Source organism: Chrysoperla carnea, chromosome 5 (genome assembly GCF_905475395.1).
Source record: "Chrysoperla carnea chromosome 5, inChrCarn1.1, whole genome shotgun sequence".
Classification (NCBI taxonomy): Eukaryota; Metazoa; Arthropoda; class Insecta; order Neuroptera; family Chrysopidae; genus Chrysoperla; species Chrysoperla carnea.
This window is the reverse complement of record NC_058341.1, coordinates 54,211,737-54,238,935: the sequence shown is the minus strand read 5'-3', so window position 1 is coordinate 54,238,935 and position 27,199 is coordinate 54,211,737. Positions and strand designations below refer to the sequence as shown.

The window sequence follows — 27,199 nt, the reverse complement described above, 5'->3', positions numbered from 1 at the left end:
ACAAAAAATTCCTAGGTCATCGGGATTTTATTATTATTTTATCGTTCAAAGTTGGTTGAAAAAATGATGAATCATATAGGTTATCCTTTTCTAAAAACTATCTAAAATACTTAGACAATTTTGTAGTTTATAATCTATAAATATATAGGAGACTTTCTATAGATATAGATAGATAGATAGATAGTCACTCATCACGATATCTCTGGAACTATAAGACCTAGAGACTTGAAATTTGGGAGGAATATTCCTTTTGCCAAGTAGAGGTCAGCTAAGAACGGATTTTACGAAATTCCACCCACAAGGGGGGTTGCGGGGGTGTTCATGAATAAAAAATTCATATTTTTCAATTATGGCTTTTAATAGTTCAAAACTTGGTCAGAATGTTTTAAATTACATTTAGAAATTTTTTTAACCTTCGGAGGGTAGGTGTAGCGAGAAAGTGGGAAGGAAATATCGAATATTTACAAATATAGCTAAGTGGGGTATCAAATAAAAGAGCATGACGTTTACATTACAAAACTGTTATTAAACGCATGGAAATGTGGAGGGAGGGGTGCAAGTGGGGATGTTGCCCAGCAAAGCGGGTAGTTCCCAGCTAGTAATACCATAAAAATATAATGTTGTTGATGATATAAAAACAAAATTTTAATTTAATTATGAATTCATCGAAGATCCATCATTGGATGAAGAGAGAATTAAGAGACCATCTATAGTTCTGCATAAGAAATACAGATTTTCTCATATTTGATAACGGATAAAAAGGATATCGAGCAATGTATAATAATATTTTGAGTAAATGTGTATCTATATTTTTATTTGAGTAATAGGAGAATTAGGGAGAATAAAATATAAATAGGAAGTTTGAATTTATTTTTATTTTTATTACTCATCGTCATGTACTTGCTCTTCTGTCTAGTAAATGTTTATTTAATAAATTGTTTGTATACACTGTACTTTCACTCGGTTTTTATTCGAAAACTTGCCGATTTATAATTGAAAACTCAAAAACAATTCGGAGTATGGCATATGCTTCAATTACACGAAAATGGCATATGCTTCAATTGCAAAATATTTATGAAAACAATGCAAAAATAACAGACCACAAAAGAACTAAAACAAGTGCGATCGTAGTTAATTATTGTTTTCAATCATTGAACAGAAACAGGCATGCATGGATCGAAAATTCAGTGTGCCATTTTCTTTATGGCCGACATCTTTGAATTTTTTGTGTGTCCTAAATTTGAAAAATGCGTTACATTAGTATCTGATTTACACCAAAAAAGTATTATTTAAAAAAACACTATTTGCATTTTGAAAAACCAATTCAAATTTACTTCGAAAACAAAGTAGAGTGTCATGGTGTCTTGAATGACGTCACGACTTGGCATATAATCATTTTTGTCTATGCTAGTTTAAGTAGTTGTAATCAACTAACCTGCTTCGTTCTATTAAAATGTAATGTTGTTTATATTGTATTTGTTATGGCGTTATTCAATATCTGCAATACTTTCTGAGTGGTATTTGCTGTCACGTAACTCAATACCTAATTTTACTAAAATTATTTTATAAAAATAATAATAATCCTAATTTTTTATGAACAATAATTTTGTGTTTTGTTACCAAATATCATGATTAATCATTAATAACTTTTATTCAATCGATTTATTCTTAGTGGACAAAAGTCAATTCTAGAAGCAATATCAAATAATTTAAATCTTCGCCAAATCTTTTTCTCTTTGCGCTAATATCAACACACATTATTTTTACAATTCTCACAAGGAAAGTGTGATGCCTTTGTATGCTTTTCCCAACATCACTAATCTCAAAAACTATTGAACATTTTGCAAGTTTGATACACTTCCATTTCTAATTCACCTTGCATAGAATTTTATTTTATTTTTCTAAAGTAACATAGTAAATTAGCTTGACTAAAGCAATGAATTTTACAAAATGAGATAGCAAATAATAAACCGTTTATACATGAATCTTGTCAACAATGTCAAATTTAATAATAATTTTCATCTGAAACTTAGATAGACATAAATTTAAAATTTATATTACATGTTATGTATACTGTACTTATCATTATATATATATACATTCGTTGGTGCGTCTGTTTGTAATCGTGTAACTGAAAAACGACTTAACCAATTAAGGAGATATGCAAAGATTGAATATTACCAGCGATTTCAATAAACCTTTATAAATAAATTTTTGATTGAAAAGAGATATCTATATTATCAAATTTATATGAATCACTTGCACACAATATATTATATATTTTTTAATTGAATGGTATTATAAAGCTCAAAATAATATATTACTTGACTATAAAGCATGTATTTGGTTTATATGTATGTACCGTGCAATAAACCAAAACTTTTTTACAATACTGTAAGGAAACAAACACCTGAAAATCGTTCTCTAGCAATATAAGTGTTTCTTTTGTCTAGGCGATGATCCTTTGCTTTATTATTATTCCTTAAAACTTCCAATTTTCGGAACAAAGCCAGGTTGAAAAGTACACCCGAGCTTAAGCGTGCCCTTAATTTCTCCCTTCCCTTCACCTCGCTTTAGTAAACACTTGATGTAGAAGTAGATACTATATGGGCATATACAGGGTGGCTCAACTTGTAACAACATTGCTTAATCAAATGGTAGCTAAAGATAAAATTATAATAATTTCTCTTAAATTTTTTCTCTACTGGGTGTTGAAATTTTAGAAAAAAGGATATTATTGTTAATATTAACAAAAAGAGTGGCATAAAAAATGAAAATTTGACACACTATGCCCCAAACACGGGGTATTACATAACATTATTGTATTTACAATAAAGCCAGTGTCGCTAGAGATTTTGTTTCTCGGGTTGGTATCACTACCGCTGGTTTTTTACATCATAAAGAATCTATGCCTCATACTAACAAATTTTCAATTTTCTAATCGAAAATTTTAGCAAAAATCACAAAAATATCCTTTTTTCAATTTCTAGAAAAATACACTTTCCCGACTGTGTATATTGAGTTTACCATTTCATAAATTACTACTATTAGAAATTGGGTCACCTCGATATATAGGTGGATTTTGTTTATAAAAATGAAATTATCCTGCGAAGCATGCAGGTAATCGCTAGTATACTATACGTCTATAGAACGTATAAGTAATACTTATAGTTATAGCTTTAATGGAATTGAACCTGTGACCTTTTTTTATTTTAACATACATTATTACTACTAAATAGTGTATAAGAGACCTGTCTTGTAAGTATTATGTGTGCAGTAATAACAGCTTGAATGACCGTGAGGTTAACTTGATCCATACATTACAAAAATACACGACCTTACTTTAGTTTTTGTAGTCGAGGAGTTCTAGGTGAAATATAATTGAAAACTTTGCAGAAATACCTGCAAAAGCCTAAAAACTGAGATGCCCTAACCGGAAGGAAGGCACTTACGTATATGATCGCCAATTTAAACTATTTTTCTTTCGAAAACAATATGCACTTTGGTTTTTAGTTTGGTTTCCGCAATTTCTTCCCTTGCGACAGCAAATTGGTTTCCTACAACATGATTCTAACCAGTTCGGAACAATATTCAAAAAAAAATTGAAAAGCGAAATTTGCGCTCTTTATGTATGTAGCTATTTATATGGTTTTAAGAGTCAAATCCCACATTTCATTCTTATTATCCTAAACTTATTCCTTTAAATAGAGGCTCTTTGTAGAGATTACCAAAAATTGTTCAGCTTTAAAAAGGAAATTCGTCTACTTTAAAAGAATTTGTATACAAGTTCAGCTGTAGAAAATTTAACAATCTCAGGTCAATTTTTGTTCTCTAAAATTGATTGACTCCAAACTAAGACAAACACACTAAGCATATTTATCTCCACCTTTCCCGCCTTTCCCGCCTAAGGTACGTTGTGTTCTTCTTTTCCTTCTTGACAATGAGAAACTCCGAAAAGAATCTTGTGGCTGTTACATGGTAAGAAATGCATGGCGTTTACTATAATGCTAATATGGTGTAGAGACAGAATCGTATACTATCTATATTAAGTACAGTACGGAATAAGGCTATTCACCAGAAGTATAGAGAATATCACCAACCAATTTGGGCCTAATAGCCGTACTGCATTCACTGGTCCGCAAGAACTATTGATAATGTTACAATTACCTCAATACAATATACAGTATGGCGATCACATCAATATAGTATCGCATTCACACCGATACTGACATAGTGATATTCACAAAAAATTTCCAACCGCGTTATATTTCACATAGAAGTCCATCTAGTACCTATTTCAAGCTTCAAGTAATAATGTCGGGGTTGGAGCAGGGCAGTAAACAAGGTTTTTACAGTGTTATGCGATTTTTTTGATTCATTGTTTTATAATGATCTTTTTTGATAAGAAAGAACTGTAGCTTAAGTATGTTCGCTCTTAGTCTAAAAAAAAACGCAACCCAAGTAAATAATAATTTAATTGTAATTCGAGTCGCGAGTAAGTTTTATTACAGTACTAAACAATTTTATATTTTTTCTTAAATGGCTTATCAAAAATATTTAATCTAAATTTTTAGTGTTGTTATTTTGTTAGTTTTATAAACAAGTTGCACTGTTGTTTACCCAGCCCCTAATATGTAGGTATACTGATTTTCAATACAAACGGTTGGTTTATTTTTTTTGTTAAACGTAAAAATATTTTGTTTCATTTTTTATCATCTTTTCAATTCTTTACGCAGGATATCCTGAATATTCGCATGCAAATAGTATTTATATCGTACATTGATACTGCTGATAATTATCGATATTACATAGTCTGTAGCCATGTTTCAGTATTTATAAAATGTATCTGCCAGATACCCCCAACTTAAATTTGTTGTTTAAAAGAATATACGACCGCTAGGGTAACTTTAGATAAAATAATTGTTTTTTATTTATATAGAGTTGGACTAAGTAAATTCTGAAAATTTTAGCGGGAGTTGCCCAATTATTTAAATAAATAAATGACTTCAAAAGTAGGCATATTGAAGATTGGCCTTGGAAAATGGTAGATGGATGATATGTTTTCATAGATTTCTCCAAAACTAGTCGGTGGAAATTTTAAAAAAAATTATTTAAATTAAAGTTGTGCCGGACTAGTTAAGGATGTATAAGCAAGGTAGTGGGGACGCAAATTTAAAAAAATAACTATTTTAAATTTTGATGGTGAATTATGTTATAACTTGACAATATAAGACGAAAAGTATGAATAAATTATTTCGATATCTGGAGTAATTTTCAAAATATCGAAAATTGAAAATGTTGTTTAATCATTTCACTTAATCAATATTTCAAAAACCGAGGCAGATATCGTAAAATTTTATTTTTCATCTACGTTCATGAAGTTATAACTAAATTCATCATCAAAGTTCAAATTATTTAAACCACAAGTCCAAACAAGTCCTTGGCCCTCGTACTACCTTAAATATACCAAACTTTTTTATTATTAACTAGCTGTTACCCGCCCGCTTTGCTGGGCAACATCCCCACTTGCACCCCTCCCTCCACATTTCCTTGCGTTGGCTAACATTTTTGTAATGTACACGTCATGCTTTTTTATTTGATACCCCACTTAGGTATATTTGTAAATATTCGATATTTCCTTCCCACTTTCTCGCTACACCTTTCTACCCTCCGAAGGTTAAAAAAATTTCTAAATGTAATTTAAAACATTCTGACCAAGTTTTGAACTATTAAAAGCCATAATTGAAAAATAAGAATTTTTTATTCATGAACACTCCCGCAACCCCCCTTGTGGGTGGAATTTCGTAAAATCCGTTCTTAGCTGACCTCTACTTGGCAAAAGGAATATTCCTCCCAAATTTCAAGTCTCTAGGTCTTATAGTTCCAGAGATATCGTGATGAGTGACTATCTATCTATCTATCTATATATCTATAGAAAGTCTCCTATATATTTATAGATTTTGCATTTTTCACGAAATTTCAATCCAAATTTTAGCAGATCGTAGAGCTTCTGGCTTATATAACTGCTTCTTGGTTGATTATTTCGGATTTTCAAGTTGAGGCTGAACTGTAATAATATCAAAATATATAAATCAGTTGTTAAAGAATACATTTTCGAGAGTTACTCCAGATTTTTATGTCCTCTGGCAAAAAAGAAAAATTTTGTATTTTATTTTAAGATTAATTGACTAAATTAAAACTGAATACATTCATAAATATATACCGTATGACATATAACAAAAAATCGTTTACAAATAGTATCTCTATTGTTGTACTTTATATATAAATCATACACAGGGTGTTTAACAATTTTCATTTATTAAAAAACACTAAAATAGTTTTATAGATAAGTTTTTATTTTAATTTAATGGAGTAAATGATAACTTTAATTAACATAAGAAGTAAATTTTTCCCGAGTACATGTGGTGTTCAGCCTTATTAAACAAAAAGTCGATTTATTAAAAATTATATTCCTGAGCGTCTTAAATTTTGCTTTCTAATCCATTATTTTACATAAATAGCTTTTCTTTAAAAATTCTGTCATATTCAAAAATTGTATTCAATTTATTTCCAGCATTTACTCGCATTCTAACTGTCACATCCCGATATCAGTTTTAAGTCATTTTACCGTCACTTCCACCATAATTCTATCTCACTAATTATTCAAAAATATGATTCTGACTCAATAACTATTAAAAATTTTTAAAAATTTCTATTTCATAAATTAGAGTTTAAAAAACTAATATAACACGTGCTATATTACAATAACAAGCGGATAATAATTTTAAATATGGTGCGAAACTCAAGTGGGGACTTCCCTACATTAATTCTTTAAATTAGCTAAGTTGACAGATCCCGACAGTCCCATGCTTTAAATATTGAACTTAAATTATTATCCACTTTTTAGTGCAATAAAGCGTCTATTTGGGAACTCTTTGGGTACTCTTTTTTCATTTTTTTAAAACAAAATTTATCTTTTTATAGTCGCGCTAAGTTAAAAATTGTGAACTCTTTGGGTAAAAAATAGAACTAAAAATAAAGCAATTGGCATGGATGAGTTTCGATCTCATGATATTTCGAATGTGGAGCGAATACCCTATCCACACGACCATACTATTAATATTTCAACATAATATTGTTAAAGAAATAAAGATAAAATTAATTATGCTGATCCTGGTCAGGGTACTATGATAAAATTATTAAATTATTGTATTATCATCAATTAATAGGTGTTGTAAATTAGATGTAAGTGAAAATTGACATCGTAGATTTTATGACATTCTTAGACAGAAGTAAAATTAATAGACCGGCGAAGGCGTTAGACTTTGACCGTTTGGCTTCTGAATGGGAGGTTGCGGGTTCGAATCCAGACAGCGGCAGTGTAAACAATTATAATTAATGGGGGCGGTAGAATTGTTCACATTGTCGTCGCTTGGAGAAGAATGAAGTAACCGATTCCACACACATTATAAATTGTAAGTTTTAAAAATAGGGAAAAAGTTTACGTTGAATTTGAATTTTTTTCGTCAGTCACCCAAAATTCTTTACTTTACTCCTTTGAATTTTTGCGAACTGGCGAACACCATAGTGAAACCTAGCGAATTCTAAAACTAGATTTTGCAAAAAAGACTGTCGCAAAGGAAATATTTGTAATAACGCTTACTTGATACTTTTTCTTTCAACATTAAAGAGTTTCAAAAATGAGGGTAATAGAAACTGTTACATTTATTATATTTATCATTCATGAAATCAATCGACTCATGTATGTTATTTCTGAATCACTCTATAAACGAAGTACAATTATTAATCAAAAAATAAATAAAATGTTATTATATTATAGAAAATTTATTGGATTTCATAAAATTTATGTATTTCTTTTAAAATAAAAAATATATTCTCTCCAACGATGAAAAAATAACTTATAACGTTAACCAATTTATTTAAAAACGCTTTATTTAGGCCATCAGTGAAAGTATTATTTTTATTATGGAATTATTATTTAAATTGAGCAGTGATACCTAGTGAGGACTGAGGAGTAAACTTCCACAATATATGTATAAATATTTGTATTTCAAATAGATATCTATGTATTCATGAAGATGATGATTTAAATAAAATATAATAATTTATTTTTGATAAATAAAATAAAATATACTAAGGCACGATTTATTTTATACGAAAAAAATATAATATTAATAATATTGATCATCAATCGATAGTAAAATAAATACGGTTGTAGGTATGTATTCAAATCTATTGTTGTAAATTGAAAAAGAAATGTTAGGCTTTTGAATTTCATTAAAAATAAATGGGATAGTGTTATATATTATTTATACTGAGTGTTTCCTAAAAGTTACTCTCCATACAGAATGGATTTTTTCTCATATCGACATACAAGATACGTGCGAGAAACATAATCACACCTTGATAGTCGGGTAATCAAATGTTATTAAAGAGAAAAATATATCAAAGCTACATTAATTTTGTAAAAAAATTAAAACAAGTTAAATTAATTATACGACTTCTATCAAGAAGTCGTATCAAGTCGTTTCTTGATACGACTTCTCTGAGCCAAGATATTCAATTTATTTTTTAGTCGGTTATTCAATTTATGAGTTAAAAATAATAGCCAAAAAAAACTGTATATTCTATGAACAAAGCACAACATTTTGACTGAAATAAAATATCTGTACAACCTGTTGCTGAGCAGAAAAACAATCATAAAGAACTTGTTAATTTTTTACCCTTAATTTGTTTATAACAATTTAACAATCAAAGATAAAAGGTCGTAACTAGTCCCAAACTTTTTGCTCTTAACTTTTTTTACGTCCGACGCACCGTTTTCCTTAAATAGTTAAAAAAACATCAACACAATCAAAAAGCCCATGGTTACAAATTTTTTTTGTCACCATCGTAGGTATTTAGCGCATTTTTTATATATAAAAATTGTCAATAAACGGGCCTCTTTAAATTTCTGACGCAAAAAAATTTTACTCGTCGCGGCTAAACATATAAAAGAATAAGTTTTCCATTCTTCAGTCCCGCAGTCCCAATATTATGTCCATGTTTTTATGGAACTCCCGGTATTCTTTTTCATACTTTCTATTGGTACAAAACTCTTAAAATACTTTCAAAATAAAAAAACTTATGCCACTAGCAAACTTAATGCCTAGCTTTTCCCAATTATTCATTGTATCATCAAATTCACTCAGTAAGCATGCCAGAGCGAACAAAACTGTAACTGTTTCGAAAAATGTAAAAATAATTTTAGTATATGTTAACCACGCGAAAACTTCGGAAATTTTCTCTCATTCTACTTAAAACTGCCATAATTTTCAGCCCCTCTCCGAGACAGAATGGAAAAAATGAGACACTTCAATGAAACTATCGTTATGTCTGTATTCACTTTCCTAGAATTAAATCAACTCTCAATTCCAAAAAAATTTTTATTCACAAATCCGACTTTGATACTTTTCTATTTTTGAAATTTCGGGAAAATATCCAATTTATTAATTTTGCAGACTTTTAGTTTTTGTTGTTGTTTTTTTTTTTTTTTTTAATCTTGATAACCTGACAATTCAGTGTATCAAACTTTCTAGAGCAAAAGATATCCGTGTACAGTTCACATCAGATATGTTTTTGATCTTGATAATCATAAAATTGACAAGGAAGAAGATAAATAAATAAAAATCTTCAGAAATTTGTACCCCATGTGACGAGAACACTGTGTTTTAAATAACTGTTCTTTTTTTATTAAGGTGTTTTCATTTGCTCATTTCAAAAGGTTAGCTAACACATTCGCTGGTTCGCTGTATGTCGCAAATGATACTAAAATATATTACTACCTATTTAACATGATTATAAATTACTCCTATCAATAATAAATTACTAAAGATTTCTTATCAATATTTTATAATAAATAATTATTTTACAAAAAATAAAAATAAAATTTTTATTTTTTGTCTATCGTGGTGACTACTTTTGTAGGCCTAAAGCCAGGTGTAGTCATTTTAGAACGTCTGGAAATTTAAAAATCTGTTATCGTGTTTACCTACTTTTTCTAGTCGAAAATTTTCGACAAGACAAGTGAATAATCACTCAATTAAAAAGATACTAAGGTATTTGGACTCTTGGTTTCTGGAAACCATCGCAGATTATTATAGAACCCATAAAAATAAGTGTTTACTTTTTATTATTTTATGATTTTATTTAAATTGCAAATTCCATGGGCTATTTAAATACTCGATTTAAATAGACCATGAAAGCGTTAATTGAATATCATTGTTCAAGTTGTTCAAAACAAGTCAATTTTTTTGATAACTAAGCAAAATTTTTTTTTTTCGAATTATGGCAAATAGATTTTAAAACTCTTTATTTCAATATTTTTATACCATGTATATATGAAATATATCAACCTATGCTAAGTTTAGTCCCAAGTATTTAACGTTTAAAAATATTGATGCTACGAACAATTTTGGTATACGTGTTCATAAAATCACTAAATTAGTCCATTTTCGGTTGTCCGGCCGTCTTTCCGTCTGTCTGTAGAAACAATAGATCAAAAACGAAAAGAGATATCAAGCCAAAATTTTTAAAGGTCCATTGGATCTTGTAAACCGTTAGAGGTAGATCAAAAGTATAAATAAAAGTAAAAATTAGGTTTGAAACATTATATAGTATATATACAGGTATTGTATATGTTTTTTTATATTTTAAATATATTATTTATGTGTTTGTTTGTTATAGCATATACTATTTGCACTTGAGAAAAAATAACAAAATGAGAAGGCACCGAAAATATCACCTCCACATTCTCGTTTCTGGCCTGACGTCGTGCTACTTCATGATAGTATGGACGATGCTTTTTAAATAACACGTGTGGTTCTAGAACTAAAAAAATAATTTTACAAAAATTAAAATTATTATATTTGTCTATCGTAGTGACTACTTAACTTGTTTCGAATAAATATGGGTTGACTTGTGTTCATTTTTTTTTTTTTGCTATATAAATTCATTCAATAATGTTGATCACACAATAAACACTGCGATAGTTTGTTTGGGCACTTCACAGCATGACATCTCCTACAGTTTTGTACGAGATAAATTGTGATCTGTATTATAAATATTAATAAATATTACATACACTTCACTTCGACATGGAGTACTACACACAGGACAAGTGAATGTTACAGAGCGATCATATTTTGTTCTAGGGATCTGTACCAAAAACCTCACCGCAATTAGATTAATGTAAAATCCGTTCTGAAATATTGTCCTCGAGGTGTAGATCTGAAAGGGTTGAAATTTAAAATACAAAAACTCATATCGTCGTATCTTGAATTAAGCCGACATTACGCTCAATTAAACACGATTAATGTAATTTTTGGATCAATATTCCCTCAAAAAAGAAGTTTTTTCATTTGTTTTAGATTTTTTCCAAGAGTAAAATAGAGAAGTTGCATTAATTTTTTTCCCCAAGGTTATATTGGCTGTCTACGAAGGACACACTTAGGCTAAAGAGCCCATTGTGATACCATATATTTACCTCAATTTCAGAGTCTAAGTGCACCTCCTTCATGCATATACCATGCACTACACCAGAAAGTTTTCCTTAAGAAAATCGTAAGAGTTCGATTTAAAAAAGGGTATCTAAATTTCACGAAAACATCATATTAAGCTAATTTTAACCAGAACTCAAATTTAACAATTCAGTGAGGGCGGGCATGTTAGCAGAAGAGCGTACGAATCGGGATCGGGACGAAATCAGCATGTCATGGATACTCATAGAGTTAATAAAATGGGAGATATTATTGCCAAGAAATTATAAAAATAATATAAAAATATCCTTGCATAGAGCAAGAACTAAAAAATAAATTTTCTAGGACTTCATCAAATTAAAATGAACCATTATTTGCACTGTCCAATATCGACTTAATCGATTTTCTTGTGTTGTATTAAAATTTTTTTTTCTTTTTAAAATCTACATACATTTTACGTATATTACTTACATTATATTGTGTATTATATGAAGTTATAGCAGTAAATATTTATAGATTATTATCAATTTCAATTTTTTTTTTTGTACTTTTTTTATTAATCTTAAGGTAGACACAAGTCAAGTCAAGTGAACTGAATAAGTAATATTAAAAAAATTAATGTATGTATTATATATTTTATGCAGGTACAAAATGTCACCCATACTTATTCGAGAGAAAAACTGTGAAATAAATCTAAGGTAGTTTGATCGAAAAATCACTTTCCTTAAGAATTTGTTGAAATTAAAATATAGTGTAAATCAAGGTGTATTTAATTTGTCAAAACAAAAATGAAATTTTTCAATCGATTTTGACGTGAGATATTTATAATTAATGTACACATCATTAACATTCAACGTAAAAAAAAGTCGTAGGTTGTGTATTTCTTAAAAAATAATTTAAAAAATTTAGAAATTTTTTTCAAATTTTTGTAGTTGTGTGTGTATTGATAATATGTATATCTACACTACGTCTAAGTATTATGTACAATAACATGAGACATGACCGTTGCATAAAATAGTGCATATATATTTGAGAATGTTTCTTATGAATTTAACTATAATTTGCCGTACCTGCTACCTTAATGAAAAGTCTAATTTATTTCATGGCCAATCCCCTATCATTAGATTAATTGCAAAAAAATAAGATGAATTCGATAAATTAAAAAAGAAAAAAAAATTGAATGAAATATTCCTTAATTGACACAACTTAACAACAACTTATTAATTCATCGTGATGTTAGGAAAATAGATTATCCCTCCTTCGAAAAAGGTGGTTTAAAGATTGCTGATTTGATGAATATTTTGATATTAACCAGTGAACAAGTAAGCATAGAAAAAAATTTGATGTGTTAAAGAATTACTGTTTTTGTGCTTAAGTTTATTTTGCTGTAATATTTACATAAATTTTAGTTGTTTTAGAAATAAACTTGAAGAAATAAATTGAAGGTAATTTAAAACAATTTTTGAAAATATAATTTATTGATATACATTTGTTATCGCATGGTTCCTTGATTGCTATATTGGATTTAGATTATTGTCACTTAGCAAACCATGCATTGTCATAAAAAATTTCAGCTGAATAGATTGAGAATTACTACTGTTAAATTCAGTTACAAGATTTCACCCGAACCTGCATACATACATAAAAACATTGATAGTTAAATACAAGGTTGTTAAACTACAGGACATGTTTAGTTCGAATAAAGGTGATCAAATTGCGACACTCATTTTGTTACAAAAGTAATGATATTAAGCCTAAAATTAATTTTGTGTCGTAAAAAATATTACTAAAAAAAATTCAATGGACTATCCATAGAAATTCTTAATAAGCCCAAAAATTTTCCAGGCTTTTCCAAATTATTAAAGCCAATAACATAATTGTTTAAATAATAACTCATTTTTAGCTAAGCATGTAAAAAATGTATGAGTCGTTGCGATCGCAATAACCTAGTTGTTAAAAAGCGACCTTAAATAGAATAAATAAATACTAAAAATATGCAACTATTGGATAATACTAGCGATTTCCATAAAACTTTATAAATACATTTTTTGATAAACAAAGTTTAAAAATATTACAAAAATTCCTAGGTCATCGGGCTTTTTATTTTATTTTATTATTATTTTACCGTTTAAAGTTGGCTGAAAAAACGAGAAACGAATTTCAAGCTCGATAGCTTCAGTGAAAGTGGGTTTCCCAGGCCATACATGCAAGTGTTAATAATTTAAAGCTTTTAATATTTATATTATCCAACTAGATACTTTTAACGTATTTCAGTAGAAATGTGCCATCCTGTACCTACCCTACTTAAGTCCAATAAAAAAACATGATATTCAATAATAATAAAAGCTAAACAATGAAGTAAAATGTAGGTATAGATTATTATAACAACTACATATGTATATTATGATATTTTAATGCATACAAATAATTTCCAATCACAAAATTTTTCAATTTTACTTAGATACTTTTAAAACATCTAAAATTAGGTCATTATTATTATTATTATTATTATTATTATTGTTAAGTTATGAGTTATTAATAATTTAATATATTTACAAATATACAAAACTATAAAATATTAATTTAATATTATTATATTAATATAATAATAAAATATTATTTAATGTTCATAAATCATTTGATCATGATGATTTTCAATATTCATTAGTTGTAAAGTTACTTTTAGTTTAATAAATCGATTTAACATTTATAAGTTAAGGATGTTGTTCTGAAATATTTGCAATCGAATGGCTGTGTAAAAAGTTCGAATCCCCTCTGAGTTTTAGAAAATAATGAATGAAAAAAAAACCAAGGTAAAAGTAGTTATTTTATTCGTTTTCACGTCACTGTTCGCATTGATCTTTTGTTCTGGAGCATTACACGTTGCTTTTTCGTTAATTTCATGCAAAATTTTGTGAGAACTGAATAAATAATCATCTTAAAAAATTTACAGTTATGGTTAAATCCTATCCACCCTTGGATTATATGACCGAAATCCTACAACTTTTGTCTTGGACATTTTTTGTTAGTCATTATTTTCTAAAATTCAGTGGGAGTCTCAAACTTATTGAACACCCTGTATAAATTAACGCATATAATAAATATAGATAAAACGAGATTGATTGTACACATGAAATATATCCACTCCTGAAATTTATCAGAAGTTCTTTTTTTTTAATTTAACCCAAAAATTAATTCAAATTCGCATTATCATTTTATCGAAATAAAAGTAAAAACACAAGGATTTATAGTAAATTTTTTATATACTATCATTAAGGTGATAATCAATACTCTAACTATAGTCGTCTCTGTTCATCAAATGATGAATCCTTGATGAACTCATAATTAAATTAAACTTTAGTTTTTAAATCATCGACAACCTTATATTTTTATGGTATTATTATAAACTACAAGATTGTCTAAATATTTTAGATAGTTTTTATCACACTCTCTAGTTTTTTTTTTATAGAAATATCCAATTGAAAAGGATAACCCATATGATTCATCATTTTTTCAGCCAACTTTGAACGATAAAATACTAATAGTCATAGGGCTTAGCAAAATAAAACTGCATTTTATGCAGAAAGCAAGCCACTTCGCACAGTGATACTAGGGACCAAAATGAATGATTTCATCCGAGGAAACACAATTTTCATCCACTGGAATTCAAGATGGCGGCCATTTTCCAAAATGGCAGATGCATAATTTAAAACATTTACAGGATCAAAACGGTTGCACCGATTTAAGCGAGTGAGGTGTCAATCAATTCGTATTGACACCTCTAATCAAAAGAAAAACATACCATTCGAAAAATTAAAGATGGCGGCCAAATATTAAGAAAATTGTGTAATTTATCAATTAATTTTTTCATTCTAGTGAAAATAACAGCTAAATATCCTATGATGAAGGTCAAATATTTTTTGTTTAAATAAAACTTGAGAATATTACCTACAAAATAAAAAAAATTTCGTCACAATCCGTCGAGTAGTTTTTGAATTATACGCATTACAAAAAAAGGGTGGTTTTTTAAAAGCCTTCATTGTACGTAATGTGATGCATTGTCTAATCAAAACGAATTCACTGATTTCAGTAATTTAAATAGGAAATGATTTTTCATGGTATTGTCATGATATGACGTCTGTGAAAACCGGCTTAGTGCAAGTTGTACTCGCGCATAAATTCGTACCGATACAAACACAATTTGTTTTGGTCACAATTTACAAAAACTTCAACCTAGAATGCTTTTCGGAGTGGCAACAGGGAATTTCTAACAACTTTTGGAGGAATTAGAGAAATATATATACATATAATAAATATCATATTTTTCCGCTTATTCGTACTCCTCTTTTTCTTCTTCGTCCGATATGGTTAAACTGAAAGAAGAGAAAATTCATATTAAATCAGTTCAAAATATATCTACCTAATATAATTTATAAACAGTAAGTAAAAAATTATATACCTTTCGTTTTTGCAGCTGCCTTTACATATGATGCATTGAACTGTGCAGGGTAGATTCACTCGCCGACACGTGCAGCGCATTGTTTCGCAGCCTTTTTTACAGCCGCAATGGTCCAAGTAAGACAACTCACGCCATATTTCACTGACTTCCGACCACTGCGGTACCCAGCTATCATTAAACGTCTTCCAACCCCAAGAGGATGGTAATGGCACAGAGGCATCATCAAGAGTAAGGGCATTGCCCCATAAGTGGCCCGCTTGATATACAACACGGAGTGCATGTTTTTGTAATGCTGCCAATGTTGGTGGGATATTGGTTACCAATTTATTTTTGTTGCAAATAGTTCTTTGCGTACCAAGTTAACCGACGAATGTGTTGTTTGAGGATCATATAGGTAGCAAGTGAACTTTTCCAGCATGGCCATTATTCTTTCAGGAAGACTTTGTAATGGCTGCGATATTTGTTTGAAAGATGGTGTTACTTCAGGGTGTGATAACCACGTTTTGAAGCATGATTTCTTCCCTTTTGTATGGAAATAAGAAGTAGTTATACACCCTGTAAAGGCATGAAAACTACGAAGAGCAGTCGATCTGTCCGGACCTAAAGTATTAGCTATTTTGTGAACTTCCACAAAACGGCGTTTATTTTCCGTTCTGGTCAATAGCCATAGCTCTTGTAGGCTGCTTTCAATTGAAATTTGGTGAAAATATGATATTAATAACACCAAAACGTCTGTATCCGATGATCTGAACAAAATACGCGTTATTCCCTGTTCGGCCATATCTTTAGCGTGAAGTACGATGCGGCCATCAGCTTCTTCTGCATGTGTTCCTATTTCTTTTCCAGATATCGTGGTACAACTGTAGTTTAATGAAGCACATTAGCAGCATCAAAGTCACTTAGGAAGGCTTGCCCTAGAAAATGAAAACGCTCAGCTTTATTTTTTTCATTTTTCAGAAAATCTGCAATCCAACGTGCATAGTTGGTATGGTCAAAAGAAAAAAACCAAGGCATCATTTGTTTCAAGCTTTCTTTGTAAAGTGTAAAGTCTCCTTGCCTCACAGATTTCACAAAATTCAGTAGTAAAACTTCCAAATTTAGAACAGTAAGCCAGAACATGACGGTAGAAGATTTTGAAGATTTTTCTGCTAACCAGATATCGAAATCTTTGTGACCATCACTGTCTTCCGCCTGATAAGCCTCTTGCATAAGACTATGAAGCACAGTTGCAGTCACTTGATGCATGACTGAAAAATGAAAAAAATAAAGCTGAGCGTTTTCATTTTCTAGGGCAAGCCTTCCTAAGTGACTTTGATGCTGCTAATGTGCTTCCTTAAACTACAGTTGTACCACGATATCTGGAAAAGAAATAGGAACACATGCAGAAGAAGCTGATGGCCGCATCGTACTTCACGCTAAAGATATGGCCGAACAGGGAATAACGCGTATTTTGTTCAGATCATCGGATACAGACGTTTTGGTGTTATTAATATCATATTTTCACCAAATTTCAATTGAAAGCAGCCTACAAGAGCTATGGCTATTGACCAGAACGGAAAATAAACGCCGTTTTGTGGAAGTTCACAAAATAGCTAATACTTTAGGTCCGGACAGATCGACTGCTCTTCGTAGTTTTCATGCCTTTACAGGGTGTATAACTACTTCTTATTTCCATACAAAAGGGAAGAAATCATGCTTCAAAACGTGGTTATCACACCCTGAAGTAACACCATCTTTCAAACAAATATCGCAGCCATTACAAAGTCTTCCTGAAAGAATAATGGCCATGCTGGAAAAGTTCACTTGCTACCTATATGATCCTCAAACAACACATTCGTCGGTTAACTTGGTACGCAAAGAACTATTTGCAACAAAAATAAATTGGTAACCAATATCCCACCAACATTGGCAGCATTACAAAAACATGCACTCCGTGTTGTATATCAAGCGGGCCACTTATGGGGCAATGCCCTTACTCTTGATGATGCCTCTGTGCCATTACCATCCTCTTGGGGTTGGAAGACGTTTAATGATAGCTGGGTACCGCAGTGGTCGGAAGTCAGTGAAATATGGCGTGAGTTGTCTTACTTGGACCATTGCGGCTGTAAAAAAGGCTGCGAAACAATGCGCTGCACGTGTCGGCGAGTGAATCTACCCTGCACAGTTCAATGCATCATATGTAAAGGCAGCTGCAAAAACGAAAGGTATATAATTTTTTACTTACTGTTTATAAATTATATTAGGTAGATATATTTTGAACTGATTTAATATGAATTTTCTCTTCTTTCAGTTTAACCATATCGGACGAAGAAGAAAAAGAGGAGTACGAATAAGCGGAAAAATATGATATTTATTATATGTATATATATTTCTCTAATTCCTCCAAAAGTTGTTAGAAATTCCCTGTTGCCACTCCGAAAAGCATTCTAGGTTGAAGTTTTTGTAAATTGTGACCAAAACAAATTGTGTTTGTATCGGTACGAATTTATGCGCGAGTACAACTTGCACTAAGCCGGTTTTCACAGACGTCATATCATGACAATACCATGAAAAATCATTTCCTATTTAAATTACTGAAATCAGTGAATTCGTTTTGATTAGACAATGCATCACATTACGTACAATGAAGGCTTTTAAAAAACCACCCTTTTTTTGTAATGCGTATAATTCAAAAACTACTCGACGGATTGTGACGAAATTTTTTTTATTTTGTAGGTAATATTCTCAAGTTTTATTTAAACAAAAAATATTTGACCTTCATCATAGGATATTTAGCTGTTATTTTCACTAGAATGAAAAAATTAATTGATAAATTACACAATTTTCTTAATATTTGGCCGCCATCTTTAATTTTTCGAATGGTATGTTTTACTTTTGATTAGAGGTGTCAATACGAATTGATTGACACCTCACTCGCTTAAATCGGTGCAACCGTTTTGATCCTGTAAATGTTTTAAATTATGCATCTGCCATTTTGGAAAATGGCCGCCATCTTGAATTCCAGTGGATGAAAATTGTGTTTCCTCGGATGAAATCATTCATTTTGGTCCCTAGTATCACTGTGCGAAATGGCTTGCTTTCTGCATAAAATGCAGCTTTTGATGAAAATATCACCGTAAGCCCTAAGACTATAATAAAAAGCCCGATGACCTAAGAATTTTTTGTGATTTTTGGAAACTTTGTCAATCAGAAAATGAATTTATAAAGTTTTATTGAAATCCCTAGTATTATTCAATCCTAGCATATCTCCTTAAAATCACATTACATTTTATGAAATTACTGCTAGTATATGATTTTTACATTTTTGTAAAATTACTGTAATATTATTTTTGTAACGTTACCAAATTGAATTTAGTGCCTTTTTTGTGATATTATTTACTAGCATAGAACGATCAATTTCTTTTATAATTTAAGCTCGTTTATATTTGAAAACTAATGTTTCTAAATGAATGATATCATGCAACAACGACCTTAAGTCTATACAACAAATTACTTAAGAAAAGTTACTAAGTAAAGAAATAATAACCATGCAATAATATAATAGAGTTAACTCCTTTTTTTAATAATAATAATTATTATTATTAATATATTTTATTATTATTAATTACTGTTTATTAATTCCATTCATTTACATAGATAGTAATGAATGAATCGACAGAAAAAAACAATCATAAATCAAGAAAAATTAGGAGGTATTTTTTTTTAAATATTAATGTTATGGGAATTATTTGATTGAATATAAGAAATATTTATTCAATTTATTAAATAAATAATTCAATTTGTGGGAATTATTTATTTAATTGAAAAATATATCTATATATATTGAAAACAGCCACTTTCTTATAAATAATTTAAATAAATATATTTAAATAAGATGTATCACGGTCAGTGTATTTTAATAAAGGGAAAATTTGTTCCCATATTGGAATAGTGTTTTTTTTTTCATTAGAAGAAATCAATGTTGGTCTTGCATAATATAATTCTTGTCAAGAATAAAAAACAAGAATCAAACCTCGATCTAAATTTATTTGGTTTGGTTTAAGAATGTATGAGCGCCAGGGTAATTTAGGCTTAATTTGTTTTTAAATATGAAGTTGGGCTAAGTCTAAATAAATTCTGAAAATTTTAGAGGGGGTTATCCGATTATTTAAATAAATAAATGGCTTCAAAAGTAGGCATATTTAACATTTGTCTTATGGGAAAACGGTAGTTGAATGATTTGTTTTCATAGATTTCTCCAAAACTAGTAGGTGAAAATTAAAAAAAAAAAATATTTAAATTAAAGTTAAATAAATTAATAAGTTAAAGAAAACAAAAAAACCCCGCTGTAGCCGATTAATAGGGAATATTCATGAAATTTAAATTTGGTTCAAATATTTTTTTTCCGTAACTTTAATGACTGGACATTTCAACTAAACCATTATTTTAGTACCTAATTAATATCTTTTTAATTAATTTAAATTAATTAATAAAAGTACAAATTCAGTGAGGGTATTTAAAAATTTCTAAAACGGAAATTCAAATTTTTGTACGGACGAGACATCATGGTACGGGCTTGTAAAATTTGTTGACATACTGTATGATATTAATTACTTACATTTTATATGGTATTTCATTGAATTATACTATTCTACGGCTTTTTATTAGAATTTTTCAGCCACAAGTCTAAAGTTGTCTTGGCTCTCGAACTACCTTAAAGCTATTTATTTGGCTATTTTTGAGAAGTCCTAGATTAACAGTAGTAATAGAAGAGTTTATACAAAAAGCGAAAGATAATAAAATATAAGTAGATACTACAATTTAACATGAACTTTTCCTAAAAGCTTTATAATTGCTTACGTCTACTGCTCTAAAATTAATGCACACTGATAAGCTAGTAAAAATAGATTCAGAGTCGGTCAAACTTTTACAGAATTTATAAAATATCAAATTATAAATGGTAGGAAAATTCATTTTCTGTTACTTCGCGTTTGTTTAATGTATTTTACAAAAGTGTTTCATAAAAAGGTCTGACAAATTAGCTGCTATTGGTAACTGATTAATGACAAATCAAAATGTTGATCATTTCAGCAACTATTCAGTAGTCTAACTTCAGCTTAAAATTAATAACTACCAAACTTTCTATAAGAAAATTCTCTAAAAGCTAGTTTTTCAATTATTTTGTTGATTCCCACACCTTTTTATAAACATAAAATATTATTTTGATTAAAATTTTATCTTAACATCTTTTCATATACATTTATCAAGAATAACCATTTTAAAAGTAAATTAATGGCATAATTATAAAATAATTATCGCTAAGAGTGACCATTTAGACATAAAAATTTATTGATATAGTTTTTTAAATGTTTTTTTCCCATTTTTAAATCGTAATAAAAAATCAAACTAATGAACATAAATCTATAATAAACTATAAACGAATAGCTATTTAAATAATCCTTTCACTATTCAAAACAAAAATACTTTTATGATGATCTAATAATCTAATTGATACAATCTGTATGTAATGGCTCAATGCTGTAATATGCATGCAGAAAAATTATTAAATGTCAATTTTATTAATTAAATTCCTCATTAATTAAGTGACATTTTACTTTATATATATACATATTTATTAACGAGTCATTTTTATAATGTTGTCATTACTAAAATTACAATGTTGTATCAATATTAAGAATCGAAAAACTCGTTGAAAAATTAACAATATCTTTTTTAACCCCCGACTAAAAGGAGGGATGTTATAAGTTTAACATGTCTGTGTAAATGAATGCATTGGTTATGATGTTTTTGGTTTTGTTTGAAAATTAATTTGATTGAAAGTGTTCTTAAAGTAAGTTTCAAGTGCGAGTTGAGGGTTCTGTACCCAATAACAACTGGAAAAGAGGTTATGATTTTCTAACGGATGAGCGGATTGTCTTGAAACATTGCTAAAAACACTCTCGATCAAATTACCTTGTAAGCAAACAAAACAAAATCAGTTAATCCGTTTAGGAAACACGATGCCACAAACGAATCGATCAGACCTGATTTTATGCCGGGAATTTCTTCGAAGTTTTAATTCAATATTATTTGATAATATTTCTTCTGCCTTTTCATTTTTAGCTCAAATTCTTTGATAGGTACATAAGAATTGATCAATATCAAATTTTTAAAGCCTTCTTAAACAAAAATAATTCTTTATTATTAAATATTTCTTTGTTTAGTCAATTTCCAAAACAGAAAAATAATCAATTTTGAATTTTGTATAATTCGAAAACTGGCTGTCTCTACTAAAATATCTTATTTGCAACATAACTAACAGTCTTTTAGGCCCCCTAAAAGAAAGTCCCTGAATAGACGAGTTTTCGTAGATGAATTAGTCGTTAGGAATTACAAGAGCTCTCCCAACCCCTAAAAAAAATCCTACCGTTCTGATATGGCTATGAAATTCTTTGCAACCTTCAAGATATTTATTTTTTGAGATACGAGAAAACATCGAACATCGGATGGTATAAGAATTTATATTACACGGTCCTTACACGGTCTTTACATCGTGATGTTTCATTCAAACATGTAAAATGTTTCATAATACGGACGAGCTAGTTTCAGATATTCTTATTTAAATTAATCGATTATGAAGTGGATTGATTAGTGCACAAAGAATACTGATTCTCTTCGAATATAGTAAAAAATTCGTTACAATTGATAAAACTTGTGTGTTTCTTCATCTTCTTGAACTAAGTTTTACCTTATAACTTCAGTATTAATCATGGGTTCCTCTGTTTGAGCAGTTAATTATTATAAACTTTCCAGTTCAAAAATATTGAAATTAAAAGTTTTTATGATACTTTTTAGTTCTGAAGTGTCTAAAATTTGATAAATACCTTTCAAAAAAGGTTAAAAAATTGAAGTTTTCGGATAATTACCATTGTTGACTGTTTGAGAATCTCAAAAGTCAAAAATAATCTTCCCCCATTTGATAACCAGATATGAGACATATTTTTTTTATCGAAAAGTGTTCAATGCTATTTTTAAATTAATTAATTTAATGACTTATTTCCGGATACACGGTATTTTCAGGCAAGCTTATGCCATTTTTTTTTTTTGTAAATAAATTGTTCTTCTTCTGATACCAATTTCGATTGGTAAGCATATCGGTGTAGTTAGTTACCTATATACTTACCTGTTTATATGGTATGAACAGATCTACATCGATCTGTTGACCAATCGAAATTGGTATCAGAAAAAAGATAATTTAACTAAGAAAATAATGATATTAGCCATTATTGAAAAAAATTTATTAAAATTAATTTAATTAAAAATAGCCATAAAGACTTTTCGATAGCAAAACTATGATGGGCGTGTTTAAAATCCAATAAAATTTAATAAAACCTGTGGCTCATCTGGTTATCAGTTGGCTGAAGATTGACTTGATACGTCTCTTGTACTACTATCTAAATAATTCACTTAAGAATCTAATTCTAAAATATACCTTACTTTGCTGTGAGCTTGTGAACTATTTTCGAAATATCTACCACCCCCCCCTACTTCTTGCCTTTTTTTTTTAATTTTAACATTTTATAAATCATGGGCCTTTTTTACATTTATTGATTAATCATTGTTTTAAGCTAATTTTTAATTTATGCTCCTTTTCGTTACAGATTTAGCAGCAATCCGTAAACTCCTGGAACTCGAGAGTGCTGTTAATCATGGTAATTCCCAACATGGTGATATATGCCCATCATGTAGTATGCCCTTTGATAAGGGTAAAAAACGTAAATTAATTGATACATGTGGTCATGAACGTTGTTATTCATGTATGTTCCATAATGAGTTGTGTCCATTATGTTCTATTTATCAATCACAATCGAACTCAACAACAACAATTGATCAACAACAATCACAACGAATAACAAGTAATAATTATTATAATCAACAACATAACAATACGGCAACAATGTTGTTATATCAACAGCAACAACAACAATCACCTCATAATTCAATTTCATCGATGACTACATCACCACAAAATTTGGATATGATTTATACAACGAATTGTAACAGTGATAATAGTAAGTATACAAACGAAAATTTTATACTCATTGCATGTAGGTTTAGGCCAGGCGTAGTAACCCCAACAAAAAAAGTCGGATTCATGATCTACCTTCTAGAGCAAGGATTGGATGATAAATCTTTTTAGTCTGGCATTATTGTCCCAAAAAAGTGAAATTCTTCGCCAAAAATGGCGCAATTTTCGATATACGTGACAGAATCCGTTAATTTGACATCAAATTTGTAATCAGCAACAAAAAATACCAACTAGATGGCAATTTTAAGTCAAAATAAGTACCTATTTTAAAAACATTTGGGCTACATATGCCCATCACTGGAGCCCTATGCCCTCTTATGACTAGGTTAAGCTGGCTGAATGTTCCTTGGGGTCCTATAAATATGTTACAAAAACATTTTTTTTTAAATCGGTGCTGTTTCCCCAATTTTCCTAGGGATCCCGGCTTATTAGTTATACCAAAATAACATGGCGAATTATAAATTTACAATTAATGAATCCGACCTTTTTATCAAGGAAGTTCAAGAAAGTATTTCTATTTTGGGAAGATTGAAAAGTCCTTAATTGTGCGTAAAACATTTATTGCCACTTACGAGCAAATTTACTCACTTCAGCCGTACTCTATAAAGTGCAGCCAAAACATCGGCAATAAAGTGCAGGAAAACATTTGTAATTATTTTGAATAGTAGCGTGTAAACAGAAATGACACGGCGTTAAATCAAAAGTTTTGTTGTTTATAATTTCTCAAAGTATTTTTTTCGAATAAAAAACCTTGATTTTTATCAAGTAGGTAACTTTATTTTCAATTTTAATTATTTCCTTAGTCTAAGAGCTATTGTACAAAACCCGTTCGTTCACGTTTTCACAAAGGCAACAAACTTTTTTAAAATGTTCCTATCACCTATGTTAAATTCGAGCGACCGAGAATCGAACTCACAACCTCATGTTTCCTAGTTCCACGCACGCTAGAAAAATATCCAGCAACAGTTTTTTGAATAATCATTTATTATAGTCAAATAATGGTTTATTTTTAACTTTACAACATCACACATTTACAAAAATAGATAATATATTGTGTGCAAGTGCTACTTATAAATTTGATAATATAGATATTTCTCTTCAATCATCAATACACTAACTATAGTCGTCTTTGTTCATCAAATGATGGATCTACGATGAACTCATAATTAAATTAAAATTTTGTTTTTATATGATCGACAACCTTATATTTTTATGGTATTATTATAAACTACAAGATTGTGTAAATATTTTAGATAGTTCTTTATCTCACTCTCTAAATTTTTCGATATAGAAATATCCAATTGAAAAGGATAACCTATATGATTCATCATTTTTTTCAGACAACTTTGAACGATGAGATAATAAGAAAAAGTTCGATCACCTAGGAATTTGTTGTGATTTTTGGAAACTTTGTTAATCAAAAAATTTATTTATGAAGTTTTATTGAAATCCCTAGTATTATCCAATCCTTACATATCTCCTTAAAGAGTTTTGTTTTGATAAATTTGAAACCTCAAATGAAAATAAGCGAAAATTTGTTGTTTAACAACTCTTAGACTATTTTAATAATTTCAGATTATAAAACAAATCTATATAAAACATACATTTTCTATTAACCTTGACTGAAAACCGATTTACAAAATAATACAAAATTCAATAAATATTAAAAAGCAAAAAAAAACACACACAGCATCATAGCTCGCTCGTATATACATACGCGCTACAATTATGGTGATAGACTGATAGCTTCCTCCTTTAATTACAATAATTAATAAATTATTCATTAAGGTCACGCCGCCGCTTCTATTATTATGTCTAAAATAAATTTTAAATAACAAATTGAAAACAAACAAAATTAAAATAATACTTTTTTTTAGGAGTTTCTTTTATAATTTATTTTGTATTGTTATAGTGATAAGTTGCAATAATGGAAAAAAATCGTTAGGAGTTTATCCACCAGCCACGTTACGTGGTTCCGAAATTACATTGTATGGTGAAATTGGATCAACGGATCGTATACAAAATTCACGGCCGAAGATGAAAACTAATGGACATTTTACGACGTTTATGCAACAACAGGTATTTATTTACAAAACATTATTTATTACTTCAAAATCAAAACAGCCAGTTTACAAGTCCAAATAATTAAATTCAAAACTTACAAATTATCTTCCCTAAAACTTCGGGAAAGGATGTGGGCGGGAAACAAAAAAATACAGACTTTCTTTCTCGCCCAATAAAATATTAGGTTTTTTAACCAGTTTCGGTTGGGAATTTCTGACGGAGGGAAATACCAACATCTCTCTGGGTGCGCATGACATAAAAACTATTAAAAATACTAAGATACAGTTTCATATAATTTTTCTGTAATAATTCAGTGATCATGCTAAGCTATATCCGAAAAAACTCAAATTCGGGAAAAGCGAAATTGCGAAACAATTTTTATTGAAGAATATCTCGCCTCAATAAAAATCAAGTTTTTTTCAACCATTGAAGTTATTCGCGCTTTGATTCATTGTCTTAAATCTCAAATGTTTCAAACTTATTAAGTTATAACACAGGCAAAACATAGGCAAAAAAGGAGGACCATAATGCACTTGCCAATTAAGTAGTTTTGAAAAAATTCAAACCTTCTTTATTTTACGACTCCTTCAAAAATTTTCAGTTTTCTCTACCAGTACTCAAATTATTTATCTACCCCTAACATATGTTTTTCTTTCAATTTTAGAAAAGATCTGACCATTCACCTCCACCCTTACATCAAGATTGGCATACTCACAATACTTCACGACCACCTCGGCCAAGTGCAAATAAAAAAACAAATGTTGCTGTCGAATTAAATGGAAATATGTCACAAAGTTGCCCAACCCCACCACAATCTCGTCGTCGATTCTTTTTAAGTCCAAAAGCAATACGTAGTCCATTCTCACAACGGGCAGCGCTACGATCACCACAACAAACAAGTCAAAATCAAAGTTCTGCGGATAATTCGACATTATCTGGTAAGTTAACAAAATATATTTTTATTTTGCTAATTTCATACATTTGGAATTTTTTAATTAGTTTATTTGTAAACAAATAATATTTAGTTATTACCATAAAATTACTAAATTGTTAAAAATGAATAAAATACAA

At 29.4% G+C, this 27,199-nt stretch overlaps 1 protein-coding gene across 3 annotated transcripts in view; it reads left to right on the top strand.

Moving 5' to 3' along the window:
• Window positions 1-27,199, top strand: part of LOC123301870 (protein TANC2) — a 219,458-nt gene that overhangs the window by 186,111 nt on the left and 6,148 nt on the right. For all 3 annotated transcript variants that reach the window (XM_044884812.1, XM_044884810.1, XM_044884811.1), the window contains exons 2-4: window positions 23,637-24,047; window positions 25,977-26,143; window positions 26,793-27,066. In XM_044884812.1, coding sequence (XP_044740747.1) covers window positions 23,637-24,047; window positions 25,977-26,143; window positions 26,793-27,066 — 852 coding nt within the window. The remainder of the gene's footprint in view (window positions 1-23,636; window positions 24,048-25,976; window positions 26,144-26,792; window positions 27,067-27,199) is intronic.